This window comes from Podarcis erhardii (assembly GCF_964252035.2).
Source record: "Podarcis erhardii genome assembly, chromosome: 8".
NCBI lineage: Eukaryota > Metazoa > Chordata > Lepidosauria > Squamata > Lacertidae > Podarcis > Podarcis erhardii.
The window spans coordinates 36,857,813-36,875,679 of NC_138499.1; the positions used below are offsets into that span (position 1 = coordinate 36,857,813).

Here is a 17,867-nt window from a genome sequence, read left to right on the forward strand (position 1 = left end):
CCATTGGCCATGCTGGATGAATGTGGTGAGAGTTGGAATCTAACAGCATCTGTAAGGGTGGGTTCCCAAGGTTCCCAATTCCTGCTTTAAAATCAGGTATAGAGGTTCTTTGTTAATTGATCCTTAATCCTACTATCCTGTTATCCCTCCCTCCTGCAGGGAATGGAGTTGCTGACAAACCCAGTGGCTGAATGACTTTGAATAGCTCAGTGACTAACAACGGCTTCAGAGACAGTTGTGATCTTTCAGATAGTTTGTAACCACTATGGGCTGCGATGAGGGCACCATTGCCTTTTTGGGTGCTGGCCAGATGCTGCTGCAACTTGCAGGAAGCAGGCGATAGCCACCAACTTAGATGGCTTTAGGCAAATTCATGGAGGAGAAAGCTATCAATGACTACTAGCCATGTTGGCTATATTCTGCTTCCACAGTTGGAGGCAGTAATACCAGTTACCAAAAATCACAGGAGGGGAGATGGCTCTTGTGCCCAGATCTTGTTTGCTGGTTTCCCACCAGCATCTGGTTGGCCACTAAGAAAGCAGAATGCCAACTACATGGACCATTGTCCTGAGTCAGTAGGCTCTAACTATGTTCTTGCATTCTTAACAATTTGGACTGGAAGACAAGAAATTTAAAAAAGAATGGCAAATGTTTATAATGTATATACAAAAGTAATACAAACGGGTCAAAACATTAGCAGGATTCTAAATACACTAAATGAAATAGAGAGTATGGATAACTTAGGAAGACAGAATAATTGGAGAAATGTCAATATGCAGTTAAAATATAATTAAGAGGACCCATGGTTGGGATGGGGGGAAGTCAAGAGGGTAATCTCAATATGTGGAATTGTAAGATTTTTTGATGTAAGTTTATCTTTCTCTTGTGTTTTTTTCTTCTTTTCATTCTTTTTTCTCCCCCCCCTTTATTTTTTTAAATTCAATTACACACACACACACACACACACACACACACACACACACACACCAGTTTGGACTGGTCACAGTATTATTGTAACTGCATAAATACAAAAACACTACAGTTTTGCTCCTTATTGTTAGAGATTCTTCAGCATGCATTAAGGTGTTAAAGAAATTCATAAATAGTCAATTCTGAATTCGGGGAAGAAATGCTGTATTTCTTTTTAATCTCTTTTTTTCTAGTGAAGAAAAAGAAACCAAAATTGCTCAATAAATTTGATAAACAGATTAAAGCTGAACTCGATGCTGCAGAGAAGCTGCGTAAAAAGGTAACAATGAAATCTGACTGAGCTTAAATTGGCTGTTGCTGGAGAGAACATAAAGATGGGCTGTAGCACCATGCATAAAATTCTAGGCATAGAAAACCTCAGAAGATGCTGATAAACACTACAAATGGTTGTGAACCCATCTATTGGCCATGCTAGTAGATCACAATATAGGCTTATGTCTATTGTAAGGGGTGGATGGACAAAGACAGCAATTCAGTACTTTTAAAATGTATAGACTGTAGCTCAGTGGTAGAGCATCTGCGTTGAATGCAGAAGGTCCCAGGTTCAGTCCTCAGCAACTCCGGGTAAGGCTAGGAAGACTTGTCTGAAATCCTGGAGAACTGCCATCAGTGTAGACAAAACTGAGCTTGGTGGAATAATGGTCTGATTCAGTGTATGGTAGCTTCCTATGACATTTTATGCAACTGAACCTGGGAAGTAGGCCTGCCCAAGTAAAGTAAAACTTGCAGTTCTTCCAGATGTGATGGCAGCCTTGAGTTTTAAAATCTATATATTTTTCTCATATTTGCATACCTCTTCATAACTGATGCTTTCAAGGATTTCACAGCTGTGAAATAGCCCGTAAGAAGGTACCTAAATAATTTCATTTTGATGCCTTAAATTGTGTATTTAATTTCAGTAGGATTACTCTGAGTAAAACTGAGTTGAATACCACCCATCACATTCAATCAATTTTTTCCTTATGTGTTTTAAAAGCCCCCAATGTGCTTTCATCCCCCCCCCCAAGATGTTCACTTTAAGCCATTTCATAACAAAAAGGGAAATTTCAGGGATGGCCCCAGATGTTTCCCTCCCTGAGGAAGAGCAGTAAATACCGCCTTCTCCCTCTCCCTCTCTTCGGTCTCCTCTCTCCTCCCCCCCCCCACCCTGAGCCCAAACCTAGCTGGTTTATTTTAGCATCTAAGACATAAAATCCCACAAGCACTTCTCCCTGGATACAAAAATAAATAACTTGTTACTCTTCCATGACACTCAAAATCCACTGCCTGTGGTCATCAACCCACTCTAGTGCTGATATTTTAGATTCCCCCGCCATTCCCTTCCACAATCATTTCATAATGTTAATATTTTATTTTTATTTAAACAACAACAATCCCAACCTGTGCTTATTTAAAAGGTGTATTATACATTACCACACTATAACAGATAACTTCCCTAACTGTCACTGTAAGTGTTGTGTGCCTACTTCCTTTTCCCACGAAAAATGTTTTATAAATGACTGGATTATTTTTAGGCGCTTTGTTAGCTGGTAACTTCTCAGCACTTTTATCGGAAATGTAAATAATAATGAATGTTAATATTTTCCCTACACCTGATATTTTGCAAATTACTTCAGATAACAATGGTTTTCTTTAGGGAAAAGCTGAGGAAGCTTTGAAGGCATTTGAAGCATTAGTCAACAAGTATCCCCAAAGCCCACGGGCAAGATATGGAAAAGCGCAGGTAAAAAATGAGCAAGCAATGTATAGAAAGACAAATTGTCTAGTTGTGTATGTCTCTATTTGTCCTAGACTATAAATCCAGTCATCTCCAGGATGAACACAATGGGAAATGTGAATGATCTTGCAAAAGGCAGCTCTTATTCAGTGAGGCCAGGACATTTCCCCCAGAGCTGTGAAACTTGCAGGTGGTTTACTGAATGTTCCTTAATCCTAGCACTGGTTGTTGTTTCTTCCTATGCTCCTGTAACTGCCAATTTCTTCTGAAAGAAGGGAGCAGGTGACACTTCCTTTCATGAATAGAAGAGGCTTGGTAGCTCCTGTCTTTTCCTTTGGCTGTCTCTCAGCTTCTTGTGTTACATACAATTAAGCAATGGCATTCCCAGTGATTTGTGCTTATAGCCCATATTTTGTAGCCTTGAAATAACTTGCGCAACACTATAATCAGCTTGCTTGACATTACACGATGGAAATATGGAGGTCTTAACTGTCAGTTCTTCAACTGACAGCCATCTTAAAATAAATAAATAAACCAAAGCCAGCAAAATTCACCATATTAACCCTTTGTTAAAACAACTTTCTGTTACAACTTTCCATCCAGTAAAGTCATTCTGAAGTGAAAACAGATTTATAACTACCTTTGAACAAATACTCGTGATTTGGTGACTGAATTCCAGAATAAAACAAAACAAAGCTGCAGGCATTTCAAAAGATGAGCACGGAAACAAAATACCTGTTTATTTTTTCAAGTCAGTGTTGTGGTTGGCTATGTAGAGGCTGTTTGACAGCTATTAAAATACTTTTTTTCCCATTTTCCTTGCTGTACGTTTTGGTGTAAGTAGCCACCAAAATGCTTGAAGGTGTTACACTGTCCATTTGTACAATCAGGAATTCGTCTTCTTCTTCTTCTTTAAAATGAAAGCAGTTCATCTCCTTTCCCCAGTGACATTTACCAATCTCAAACAACTACCAAATGAGTAAAAACATGTTTTTAACAAACAAAAAGTTAAGTGGTGACTTGGGCACTGATGAATTATTTATGGTCACACACAGAGTGAGGATGACTTGGCAGAGAAAGCGAGAAGCAATGAAATACTACAGCGATCCATCAGTACCTATGGTGAAGTTGCTAGTCTACCAAATGTCCCTGATGATCTGGTAAAACTCACATTGAAAAGAAGGGCAGATCGACAACAATTTCTTGGTAAGGATCTTAAATCTGTACTTACTGCAGGTCAAATGCCCAGGGGATTTTTAAAGACTTTGTTGTTTTATTAAATGGATGATACATACAGCATATGTTTGTAAAGTTACATGAACGATAAGCAACAAAAGAACTGTTTGTGCAATGTAGCTTAAAGGGTAAGTACACACTAGAGATGTATATCATATAATGCCAAGAAGATTTTGAAGGAGACAAGTTTTGTTTGCTGCAACTGAAACCTATTTGGTCTCAAAAAATCCTCCTTGTGAATTTTAATATCATTTTTTCTACAGATACTGCTCAGTTGCTTGAATATTCTTCCAAATGATTTCTATCTAGATTTGACATTGATACTTGGTTTTAATATCCTGATAGGAGTGGGGGGATTTTGCCAGTATTTGATAATGCATATTCAACAGTATACAGCTGTGTTGCCTGTACAGTGGTACCTCGGGTTAAGTACTTAATTCGTTCTGGATGTCCGTTCTTAACCTGAAACTGTTCTTAACCTGAAGCACCACTTTAGCTAATGGGGCCTCCTGCTGCCGCCGCGCTGCCGGAGCATGATTTCTGTTCTCATCCTGAAGCAAAGTTCTTAACCTGAAGCACTATTTCTGGGTTAGCCGAGTCTGTAACCTGAAGCGTATGTAACCCGAGGTACCACTGTATACAGCTTCACAGAGTCAAATCATATTGCACAGACCACAGATATGCTTGTACAAAAACACCCCAAACCCTGTGTGCATCACTGCATTTGTGTTTTAAACTGTTGGTCTCTTTCCACTGGCATTAAATCACAGGCATGACTTGAAATGAACAGAAGTAGATAGAAACAGGTGTCTCCCAGATTCATGGAAAGGACAAATGTTAAGCAAATATTGTGAGCAACTGTCTTCCTGTGAGCCAGGAAGTCTGAACATTCCGCCCCCCCCCCACTTGAATTAATTGCAGTTTATTTATACCCTTAATTAATATAGTTGAAAAATAGCAGCAGCTTTAAACGTGCACTTTAAAGAACTGGAGATTAATTGCTCGCATATCTATCCACGCTGTGAACCCCCTTATTACCACTGTCCAATGAAAGCTGTGATATGAGGAATGCCACAGTTGTCCACAAGAGGTCTCCATAAGACTGACTGATACAACCCACCAGCTTGCTTTCCTAAGGCATAACTGTTAAAATTAGTAGTAAAAGAGATCAGTGAGAAAAATACTCATATATTTTTACGTGCATATTTACATTTTGTGTTATCGGTCTTTAGTAATGTACACTTTTTATATATTTAATCACCTGAGCCCATTTAACAGCTGAACATACTGTATTGCAGGCATGAGCAACATGATGCTCTCCAGATGTTGCTGGACTCCCATCAACCTCAGTCAGGATGGCCAATAGGCAGAGATGATGGGAGTCCAACCACATCTGGACGGCACTGGATTGGCTACCTCCTCTGCTATATCCCAGACTACTCCTACTTGTAACCAAGCTGCTGTTGTTGTTTTTTGTCCAATTCAATTAGGTCGCATGAGAGGCTCCTTGGTTACACTGCAAAAACTTGTTAGCCTGTTTCCCAATGATACCTCATTCAAGAACAATCTAGGAGTGGGTTACCTTTTGATTGGCGACAACAGCAATGCCAAGAGGGTTTATGAGGAGGTGAGCTTCTATTAAGAATATGTAAACTTTTTTTTTAAAGTACCACAGGTTGATCAAGGCTTAAGAACATTACAATTTTGAAAACAATAAAAGTATGCACCTGCCTCTTTATAGCATAGGTGGTGAACCAGTGGGCTGAAAGGTGATTGCCGCGGCCCCGCCATCCCACAGCAAAATCAGACACATCTCCCTCTGCAAAGGCTCCATTGCTGGGTGGTCTTACCAGACAGGAACCAGGAAGGAGCCTTCTGTGCTGTTTCCTCATAGTAACGATTCCCGGCAAGAGGGAGTATGACTTTGCAAATTATGCAGATGGGGGCTTTCTTTTCCATTGTGCCAGTTGGGCCTGAACTTCTCTTCATTACCCAGGGCTGCAGTGGCAAAATCTGTACATCACAGTCCTGGGCTGAGAGGAAAGGGTTAAACCTCTTCATGCAGCCCGATACTGTGATGGACAAATCAGCCCATGACAGGGATGAGCTGAGGAGAGTGGTTTAAACTTCCCTGCCCAGCCTAGTGATGGAATTTCAAAGCCCTGTGGTGAGGATGAGTGTGTATGCAGTGTGTGTGTGTTTTGTATGTGGTGCATGTGTGATAAATATGTGTTGGCAACACCTACCACAGGCATGCAGTCCTTGGATTAGTTTACTATCAGGGTAGCCCTTCAGCTGAAAAAGGGTAGCCACCCCTGCCTTTTAGGCCATGGTACCCTCATTTTGACCAGTCCAAACACTGCAAATGTTTCCTCTTACGGTTGCGCTAAAGTGTGCATAGGCTATGTGTGGTTTCCCTGTTGTGTAGCTTCTTGTTCAAACTACAGTGGTGCCTCACAAGATGAAATTAATCCGTTCCGTGAGGCTCTTCGTATAGCAGTTTTTTCGTCTTGTGAAGCAAGCCCATTGACAGCTTAGCGGATTAGTGCTATTAGCGGTTTAGCGGCTTTTAGCGGATGAGCTGATAAGCGGCTTATCAGCGGATGAGCTGATAAGCGGCTTAGGGCTTAGGAAAAGGGGGGGGGGGGAACCCGCAGGAACTTGCAAGACATTTTCGTCTTGCGAAGCAAGCCCATAGGGAAATTCGTTTTGCGAAGTGCCTCCAAAACGGAAAACCCTTTCGTCTAGCAGGTTTTCCGTCTTGCGAGGCGTTCGTCTTGCGGGGCACCACTGTACAAGATACTTGCCTTTTCCTCTTCTAACTCTTCATTCCTTCACATGGGAAAACTTGGCATACTAAAAAGCATGTGAACAGGATTGTACCATGACTCTAGGTCCTGCTTGGACTTCTGCAATGTGCTCTACGTGGGGCTACCTTTGAAGGTGACCCGGAAACTGCAATTAATCCAGAATAAGGCAGCTAGACTGGTGACTGGGAGTGGCCGCCGGGACACATAACACCGGTCCTGAGAGATCTGCATTGGCTCCCAGTATGTTTCCGAGCACAATTCAGAGTGTTGGTGCTGACCTTTAAAGCCCTAAACGGCCTCAGTCTTGTATACCTGAAGGAGTGTTTCCACCCCCATCGTTCTGCCCGGACACTGAGACCCAGCGCTGAGGGCCTTCTGGCAGTTCCCTCATTGCGAGAAGTGAGGTTACAGGGAACCAGGCAGAGGGCCTTCTCGGTAGCGGCACCCGCCCTGTGGAACACCCTCCCTTCAGATGTGAAGGAAATAAGCAGCTATCCTATCTTTAAAAGACATCTGAAGGCAGCCCTGTTTAGGGAAGTTTTTAATATTTAATGCTGTATTGTTTTTAACACTCAATTGGGAGCTGCCCAGAGTGGCTGGGGAAACTCAGCCAGATGGGCAAGGTATAAATAATAAATTATTATTATTATTATTATTATTATTATTATTATTATTATTATTATTATTATTATTATTATTGGTAGACATTCAAATCTGACTGTATGATAATGCCACTGAAGGCAACTGAACCTCATTGAAAGTGAGGGCATTGCTTCCTGAAGCAGTCACTTACATAATTCCAGCCAGCTGCAGTTGTACATCAATTTAAAAGCATATCTCATTTACAAAATGCTCAAAGATGTTACATTTTAAAAGTTAAAGAATACATGTGGAATGGACTGATGAAGAAACAAAGTTAGGTATCCCAGGCGGAGTATCATAACTCATTTCAAGTTTAAATATAAAGTATAAAGTAGCTAGTTCTGTACCCTATAAAATAGGGATGAGGAATGTGTGGTGCTTTGGATGTTGTTCACTACAACTCCTGTCATTTTCTTGTCATGCTGATTGGGGCTGATGGGTCTTGGCACCAAACAACTTCTGGAGGACCTCAGATTCTCCACTGCTGTTCTGAATAGAGTCTTGAACTTTGACTAGAGGCATTGCAATGTGGTTGAAGACCCATGAAGCACCGTCTGCTGATGCCCAACGAGAATCAGAAAATCCCTGCACCCTCTCTTCACCTCTCTTCTGTTGGCAAAAGGGTAGCACTAGAATGAGAAGTTGTGGGTCAGCAGTAGGAATAACTTCTAGGAAATCTCTGTGTTCATGGTTGACCTAAATTCTGTTTTCAGCAGTTTGGTCATGTTGAATCTTTTTTCCTATTTCCCCTGCCACACACACCTTCAGCAATGAACCTAAACAGTGAACTTTGAATCAAAGAATTTTATTCCTATAGCTGGAATTCAACCCGATGGGAAACTTGTCCATTCTTGGCGAACAATTTTTTTAAGATCTTCCATTGTATCACAGCTTGAAGGCAGTGTCAAGAAAGGGATAGCATTTCATTTTTCTCCGATTAGCTTTTCCCCCTTTGAATCTAGTAGTCTGGCACTGAGACACAATACATTAAATATAGGCTTTGTAAAAATCAAAGCTGCTTTTGTTTTCAAAGCGCAATAGATCTTGATTTAACTTTCTTCAAGGGATTTCTCTAGTTCAAGAAATTTGAAGGCAAACGCTCTGTCTCCCAATTTGTGCCACAGATAGACGAGTGTTTTGAGGTCAGTCCTGAACTCTGCATTAATTATAGTTAAATGGCTGAAGGAGACACAGTAGCAGGAAGAATTCCCTTCCTTCTCTGCTCCCACAGTTCTGTGTACAGTGGTACCTCAGGTTAAGTACTTAATTCGTTCCGGAGGTCCGTTCTTAACCTGAAACTGTTCTTAACCTGAAGCACCACTTTAGCTAATGGGGCCTCCTGCTGCTGCTGCTGCGCCGCCGCACGATTTCTGTTCTCATCTTGAAGCAAAATTCTTAACCCGAGGTACTATTTCTGGGTTAACGGAGTCTGTAACCTGAAGCATATGTAACCTGAGGTACCACTATACTAATTAAACATTCTTTTCATAAAAATCCATTGTGCAAATGTCAAAACTGATGTTTGGTATGTTGTTTAAAAATGAAGGCCATACCACGAATATCAGCACAGCTTCTTGTCCATGGCTGAGGATGGAACGGCACCTTACATGCAGCATGGAAGTATTGCCAAAAATGGCTCCCCTCCTGTTTGAGTTTCCCCCCTCTGCTCCATAACATTTAGGCTCACTTAACCCAGCAGGTGCCCGCCACATATTTTTTTTAACTACAACTCTCATCCGCCTTGGCTATTGACCATGTTGTCTGGGACTGATGGGAGTTCTAGTCCAAAATATCAAGGGGGGGCACCAAATTGGGGAAGACTGATTCAGTCTATATCATGATATCACCAAGTTGTGAGTTTCCCTGCCTTTAGCAATGGGATCCAATAATATGGAGTGAGACATGAAGTCTCATGAGTTGATAAAAACACATCACAGGGTATGTTCCTTATTTTATTATTTCTTTCTTTCCTTCATTATTTCATCTTTCTCTTCTCCTGTCTCCTAATTTATCCCTTCTCTATCTCCTTTTCTCTTTCTCTTTTCTTTTTCTTTTTAGTTTTTGGTTTTATTTAGATTAACATTTTAATGTTGATAAAAAATATAATAAATAATATTTGTGTTCCTTTTTCCAAACTCTAATAAAATTTATTTTTTTTAATGCAATTTTGAAGCATCTCCATGTGACACACAATATGTAATTCCAGCCTATATGACTGTGCTGAATTAGTCCAAGAAGTCTGCTGCATGACCTTGCAGGCAAGAGAAAAGGCAGGGACAACTCCAATTAGACATACATGTTCAATAATGCATAGTCAAAACCCTTAGCCAGTGGTCTGCTTGTGGACTACTAATGGAAATAAATCCTTATTTTGAGCCAAGAACTAATATATAGCCATGTCTCTGTAAACAATTCAAAATCACTGCAGAGGTAAAGCCCTAATTATTTTTTGTTTTGCTTTTTCACAGGTTTTGAGCCTGGCTCCTAATGACGGCTTTGCTAAAGTGCATTATGGCTTCATCCTGAAGGCAGAGAACAAGATTGCAGAAAGCATTCCCTATTTAAAAGTAATATTTACATTAGGTTCTCCTTTTTTTGGAAAGCACAATAAATGGAGGAAATTATATGTGAAGGGTCAAAATTGTACTATTTAATATTAGAGGGTCGTGAAAACCTCCTTTCCCCATATGAACTGACCCAGATCCTGTGATCACCATCTGAGACCCTTTTTCTTTTTCTTTTTTTAAATGATATTTATTAAGTTTTTAACAAGAAAAAGGTTACAAATAGTAAACAAAAACACACACACAAAATACAACGTAAAAGGAAAAAAAATAAAAATAAAAATTCCTCTTTCTAATATCTTACCACTCGCTTCTCGGCCTTTTGGCTAAGATCAAGTGTAGCATCTGAGACCCTTTTTCATGTGCCTCCTCCACGAGAGGTTCAGAAGGTGGCAACACGAGAATGGGCCTTTTTTGCAGTGACTCTCCACTTGCAAAATGCTTTCCCAGGGTACCAGGTGCCTTTGCTACTTATCTTTAGGCACAAGGCAAAACAGTCCTCTTCTCCCATACCTTTGGCTAATTAAACAATCAATGGACTTTTTAACTGCGGGGGGGCTTGGGGTTTTTTGTTTCAAAAATGGTATACATTTTTGTGTTTTTATTTTGTAAACTGCCCTGTGATCCTTGGATGAATGGTGGTATAGGATGATGATGGTTATTGTTATTACTACTACTACTGCTATCACTACTATGTTGATCCATCCCCTGGATGAAAGATCTCTTTTCCAGGATGGGGCTTCAGGTCAGTTATTTAGCACTGCAACTTACTCCCTGCCCTCTAAGAGCCAGTTCACACAACCACATTTGAGATGGTTCTTCTGAAGCAAGTTCCCATGTAGAGACATTTTCACAAGTCCATATAATCATGTGAACATTTGTGGGGGAAACACACCATGGCCACTCTCCACCTCCATTAGAAATAGTAGAGTTGACACACAATAGCAGAGAAGACATGGGGAATATAGAGTGATAGATAATTGATTATGCATCCTTTGAAGGAACAGAAAGCGTGTACACTATAATACATTATAGGAATTTTAAGATAATATATCTTTGAGAAAGAATTATATAAATACAAGTATACTATATAGTAGTAATTGACTTACTGCCTGCATGTGGGTCTTTAGGCAGCCCAAATGACAGTACAATTTAATGTATAAGCAGCCTTGGGGGATCCTTAAAGTTTTCAGAAGTACAAGAAATCTTTATGGTGGAGGAGACTCAAAACAACTTGATGGACATGGAATGATGGAAAAATTGAAAGCTGGGGAAATGGAATAGAGTTTCCTAGTAAAGGGCATAGCTGGCTCAAATCCTGAATAGCAGCTATCCACACTGCTACATTTTGTTAGCTGTGGAACTGAAAAGCTTTTTTAAAACACAAAAATGAATAACTGGCATTCTTTTCTGATCCCTCTAGGAAGGTCTAGAATCAGGAGACCCAGGCACTGACGATGGGCGCTTTTATTTCCATTTGGGTGATGCCATGCAGAGAGTTGGAAACAAAGAGGTAGAGTTTAATGGAGGTTCAATGAATTTCATCTGAAAAGGCAAATAAGAACTGAGTTGACTTTGGCCCTAATGTGTCCAGAGTGTGAGATTGGTCAGGAACCTGAAGCAGGAAGCACAGCAAAGAGCCAAACTCTAAATGTCATCAGAGGCTATGATGAAATTGCAGGTTGTTAAGCAGACAGAAGGGTTCAAGGGAAGACTTGGAAATAAATAGGGCTGTGGTCTTAGTCAAACCAATTAGAAGAAGCTGACTCTACCTAGGGAGCAAGATCTGGGTATATATCCAATTCAGTTTTTGCATTAATTCACACAGCCAAAATTCCTAAAGCTTTTTACGTGGACCATAACAAAAGGCTGAATGGTCGGAGGCACACTGCATAAAGAAGTGGGAAATTCCCAGTGCAGTGGTGTCTGAGATGGCATTGCAGTGGGTGAAATCCAATATAAGCTATGTTTATTTATGAATACACTTAGCTGGATCACACCAAACTGCTTCCTAGTTACTGATGTTTAAGTAGGATTCCCCCACCTCATTTCTTCTGTAAGGAAGTGCATAGAAATGGCTACAGAGAAGAAGCTTAGTTAATTGCCTTTTTAAAAAAAAAAAAAAATCTAGCAGCATTGCTGCAAAGACAGCTTAAAACCTATTTCTCTGTACCTCTGTGTCTTTAGAGTCCAGTATATTGAGTTCCTTTCCTTGTGATGTAGTTGAGCGGCTTACTGGTTATAGGATTGTGGATTGACATTAGGGACAAAATTTTAAAGAAAACTTTCAGCATATACTTTTTGATTAATTTCTGCACTTCTGGTTATTTACTGAAGTAAGGATGAGGAATCAGATTCAGCTGCAAGGCCAGACCCTGGCATCCCGCAACTCTCGTGGGCCACTGTGGGTGTGGTTTTGCAAAATGGCCTCACCACTTAACTGCCAATACTGGTAGCTTCCCTGCAGATATTATCCATGGAAGGCAGATAGATTTATTTATTTTTAAACAGGAGGTGACAAGAGAACACTGTATGCTGGTAGAGAAGCTGTCTTTGTTTTTTGTGTTTTATTACAAGATGGGCAGAACTGGAGCAGCATCCTAGTAGGAATTTCTATAGGCACATCCATATTCCACGTGGATGGTGGGTATGCTTGAGTGCCCCTGAATTCTTTGGTGCTGCAGGTTTTCGTGGAAAAGATCTTAAATTGCTTGTATCCATCTCTGTTCTCTTTTCCCAAATCACTGCATCTTAGCTGGTTGTTTGTGATGATGCTATAGGGGAACAATCACTAAGCAGGCTGATAGCATCATTAGCATGCACAGAGGAATTTGCTAGCATATGATATTTGTTATTGATTTATCCTTTTCTGCTGAAGTGTAACTAATGTAAATGAGCTGTTAACAAATTAAAATCTTCTAGGCATACAAGTGGTATGAACTTGGGCACCAGCGGGGTCACTTTGCATCTGTCTGGCAGCGCTCTCTCTACAATGTCAAGGGTTTAAAGGCTCAGCCATGGTGGACAGCAAAGGAAACAGGTTATACAGAGCTGGTCAAGGTGAGCAGTATGCCTTCTTTTACTTTATAGATTGTTATCAGCAGAAATTTCTGCATATTGCATGATGCCAAAAAGAAAACTGAAATTATTTGCAAGCACAATGCATACATAGAAAAATGCAAGAGGGAAAATATAGGAGATAAAAATACAAAATAATAATAATCAGGATAAAAATCTACATTTCATTAATTCTCCTATATAGATTTTTGTCTGAAGTAGATTCCACAGCTGCAGTTCTCTGAATACATACCTGGAATTAAATCTCATTAAACACAGTGGAGCTTACTTCTCAGTAAGCATGCATAAGATCAGATTTCAGCAGATAGAACAATATGCTGCTTTGCTCCTTGTGACTGACATCTAAGCTTGGTTCCAGACTTGAGTCATACTTAGAGTAGACCAACTGGAATCAGCAGGACCTAAGTAAGTCATGTGACTAACTTGATTTCAGTGGGAGCCATAGTCCATTGTGTGACATTCCTTCTTCTGCTAAGGGAATGAGTTGTGGAAGTGAGTGAACACAAAAAAATGTACATGCTGGACCACTTGAGTTTTTATGGCCATAGTAAGTCTGTAATTTACACTAATTACTGGGAGGCAAGCCTTAAATTGCTGAATGTTGTAATTAGTGGATAACACGCCGGTTTGTTTTCCCTTGTGCTCTCATAACTCTTAGAGGCTTCACTGGGACATTTAATTGCAGAAGTTAGACAACATCAGGCCAACTGAATAAATACAAAACTCAGACAACAGAGAAGAAACTCATCACTGTTTGTAGCCCTTGAGATAGACAGCTAAATTATTTATAATCACTATTCTCTGCTATTGTTAAAATACAATTTAGACTCTGTTATTAAATCATCAATTATTGTTCTTTTTTCAAAACGTCAGTGAGATTTCCATTTCTAGAACAGATTATAGAGGAACTTTAGAGGCTGCCATCTATTTTACTTGTTTGCTTTTTTTCTTAATGTTCCATGCTAAGAAAAAGAAGACTTATACTCCCTCCCCCTTTTAACAGGATCACACACATTATTAATTTTTGTTGTCCCTGTAAAAGGCTAAAACATCTGGTTTTTCTGAACATGCTTTAATGTTAGCATGGATAATGTTCCCTAACAAAGAATGTTCTCTAGCATGAATATCCTCATTCATTTTGACCATCACCATGCTTTCTTGTAGGAAAGCCCTGTTGAAATCAATGGTCCGTAGGGTAAGTTTGCACACTCAAAGCTCAGGTGGGCTTTTTAAATCTGTATCCCATGATGGAATAGTCTGGCTGTTTTGGAGACTAAATGAACCTTGAATTATTTATTTTTCTTCCCCCCAAGAGAGCTAATGCTTGTGTTTGGCCATAAGGTGCTACATCTAATCGCACCTAGTGGCACAATGTAATCATGAATAGTTACAGGATGCCAGTCAGAAAAGGGGAAAGACACCCACATGTTCTCATTCAGACACAGATCATGAAACAGAACCCATGGGTGCCTGCTTTCAAGCTGTAGGTTCATAAGCATGCATATTCCAAGATGCTCATTATCAACCTTTTCTTTCCCAAGAAATATTTATAAGACTAAGGCACCTGCCTTATTCAAGAAGTAGCAGACAGACCTGAAAAAAACAATGTTTCAGAGCAGCAGACATAATGCTATTTCTTTGGAAGTGATCCATTTTTGTTCACTTGTACCCACATATATTTATAGGTACACACAGAGAGAATGAAATTCTTGCACTGTCTGGAAAAGATCTGAGCTACCTTAAAATACTTGATGTTTTGAATCTTCACAGTTTTTTTATTTGCTAACAAATATATTCACAAAAGCCCCAAACTTCTAGAAGCAGAAATCCCCACAGAGGTAACAAAAACATTGTCTTGGATCAAGGAAATTTTAAAGAACCATTTTCCACTCCCACCTGCTCCCTTTTGCTCCCATTGTGGGTATGTTAACTTTTTGTAGGCATACTTTTGAACGCTTGGGTCCATTACATACAAAACTTGCATAGACAAAGATGCAAAGCATTGCAGTACTTGGAAGATTTTTTTTTAAAAAAACATCAGTATATAATTTTCACAAAGACAGACCAACTACCATGTGAGGGCACTTTCTTCTTTTGTTGCTGATTTTGGTAACTTAGTTTGAGCCAGATGGGGTCTCATTGTCCAAATTCAGTCTCCCCAAGTCTTCATGTTTGTAATTTTCTATTAATTTGTATATGCACCCCCCAAAAAAAATCTTTCTGGAGAAAGTACCAAATAATGCCTTACATCTCTCACCTCAGATTTAATTTTAAATGAGGGAATTGGACATTATCTTCAGGTATCCTGATATTCTTTCCAATGTCACTTATTTCATGTTGTTCTATTTTTAGTAAAAAGAGCAAAAAGCTTTTCTCCATGTGGAATCACAGCCGTGTAATCAGTCTAGCTAATATTTGCTAACTATAAAAAAACAGAAACCTGAGTGAGATGCATGAAGCATCATGATGAAGCAGTGCAGTGATATAGTACTCGAGGGGCTGTTCCTTGGGTAATACTGTCAACTGATGTTTATCTGTGCTGTTTTGTATGCATAACAGCCTATGCTTCTGCTGATGCACGTATATATTTTGCTCTAATTGGTGTTATGTTTTAGATGCCTGAAGTAGCTTGCACAGTTGGAAGTTTGCCTAAGGAATTAGAAATATAAGTTGCAAAGACATAGGAGAAGAACATTTGTAGTCCTCATGCTTCCATGTTAATCCTGTATAAAATTATTTCAATATTTGAAAAAAGGTAATTCTAGTAATGAGCTGTGTTTTTGCTGCAAGCGAAAAGTGCCATAACGTTCTCAGGAGAGTAGTAACAAGCTTAATAAAGACAGCTGTTTCAGTCATTTGTGCTTCTATTCCTTCTTACTTATTAAAACCGAGAAATCCGGACACGTTTTCTCTCTGCAGCCCATGCAATCCAAATTTGTGAACTTGTTTGCAGAAAAGGCACTCAAACCAAACCGACTTGGCAGCATTCAAGCTTGTGTACGGTGCAAAGAACTCGTCTTACTCATATTCAGTCTATTCAGTGTTGAGCCCGGTTTATAGACTAATGTTAAAAATGTATTTAAATGTGTGTCTGTCCTATTTGTATGTAAATCTGGCTATGGAGTGTAAGATTCAAAGCATTGAAGAGGCATAACAGTGCTGACCCTTCCTTGAAGCTTCCACACTCACTTCCAATTGCTTTCTTCCCAGCTGGCCCAACTTCCAGTATCAAAGCCCACTTTGGAGCAAAGTGATTCGAAGGAGAGTAGCAGTGGTGGATTCATCACTCCATGATCATGTGCCTGTTTGGTCTTCTGAATCACATTCTCCATGCTAGCTTTCCATCTAAGTAGGGTGGGTCTGTGTTTGGAAACACAGTTTTGCTCACATCACCTGCTTTTTGTGCCTCCGTTTAACATCATGGAAATTAATATTGCTTAATTGGGGCTTAGGCACAGACTAGATGCCATGGTTTGCACATGATGGGCCCTTACGTGCTTGATTTGTGTTTATTAAATAGTAGTTGCAGAGGGACCAGGATTATTCCTTTCATGGTCCTAAGCCAGATCACTCCTCCCAAGCTATTTAGTTAAAAAAAAAAAATGCAAGGGAGAAGCATGGGCATACCATGCTGTCTAGTTTGGCTTTTGACTATGGTTACTGTTTAGCCAAGACTAAACCATTTCACCTGTGCTTCAGTTCAGGTATATCTGACAGTACTGGGGAGTGTGTTCTGAGAATAATCAACTTGAACCCACTTTGCCCCACATTCAAGGGATACATGTCCCAGGCCCAGTGTGCTGTGCATGCCTGCTCCACTTCTAACCAAGCCCCACTGATGTGCTGCTGTGAAGAGAAATGCTGCCTTTTACTTTGCCCAAAATGATATGTAAATAGCAAAGTTTTCAGCCACCCCTCACGGCAGCATTGGAGTGGGGAGAGCTGGAAATGCTGGTTTTGTTTGTGTGTGTGTGTGTATTTGTAATATATTTGTATACACACATACCTACGCCACACCCACCACTATCATGCAACTCTCAGAAAGGTAGCTGACCATCATTGAGGCGCTCAGGCTGAAAAAGTTCAGCCACCCTTTGTCTGCACAGACTGGCAGCAGCTGCCCAAATTTCTCTGTGAGTGCTGTCTGGAGATGGTTCCTGAGAGCTTTTGCAAGTGAAGTATGTGCATTTTGCTTTCAGGTGTTCAGGCTAAATACTTGAAGATGGCTAGCTATTTCATTTATTTTACTTAAATTCCTTAGAAGTTCAAAGTGCCAACAATTCAAAAAAACAGTAATATAAAACAATCACACCTAATAATGAAATATTAGCATGAGAAACTAGGACCACAATAACAATTACAAGGCAGCCATCAGAATTAAAACATCATCATACCAAACATACCCCAAAGGAGGAAGTGTTCAGCCAAAGGCCACCCAAAACAGTTACACCAGAGGGAACCTGGCACAACTCTCTTGGCAAGACAGTCCAGGATTCATCCTTATGGAATTGCAGCACTGCACAGGCCATAAGAAAATCACCGTTCTTATCTGTGTTTCAGATAAGGAAAGCTTGCGTTTAACTTGAGTAAAGCTGTTCCCTGTGTTGGTGAATTGATATTCCCTTACCTGATCCTGTCAGCTTCTGTTCTGACATCCTATAGTACATTATTATTGATTCAAGCAAATCAAGTGGTATACCTTTGTCAGTCCTCAGTATATTGTTTAGATTACATACAGATCATTAAAAGTACTGTCAGTTTATTCTAGTGTCATCAGAAATATTGTTGGCAGCAAAAAGAAAGAAAGAAGGCAGGTAACTTTGTACATTT

At 39.9% G+C, this 17,867-nt stretch overlaps 1 protein-coding gene across 4 annotated transcripts in view; it reads left to right on the forward strand.

Annotated features, from left to right (window-relative positions):
* The window catches only part of ASPH (aspartate beta-hydroxylase), a 101,431-nt gene that overhangs the window by 66,783 nt on the left and 16,781 nt on the right, over nucleotides 1-17,867 (forward strand). For 3 of the 4 annotated variants that reach the window (XM_081874203.1, XM_081874200.1, XM_081874202.1), the window contains 7 exons: nucleotides 1,164-1,249; nucleotides 2,627-2,713; nucleotides 3,763-3,913; nucleotides 5,434-5,570; nucleotides 9,864-9,962; nucleotides 11,383-11,472; nucleotides 12,882-13,019. In XM_081874203.1, the coding sequence (XP_081730329.1) occupies nucleotides 1,164-1,249; nucleotides 2,627-2,713; nucleotides 3,763-3,913; nucleotides 5,434-5,570; nucleotides 9,864-9,962; nucleotides 11,383-11,472; nucleotides 12,882-13,019 (788 nt within the window). Of the gene's footprint in view, nucleotides 1-1,163; nucleotides 1,250-2,626; nucleotides 2,714-3,762; nucleotides 3,914-5,433; nucleotides 5,571-9,863; nucleotides 9,963-11,382; nucleotides 11,473-12,881; nucleotides 13,020-13,695; nucleotides 15,893-17,867 lie in introns of those variants that run through there. The other variant, XM_081874204.1, reaches the window with a different exon arrangement.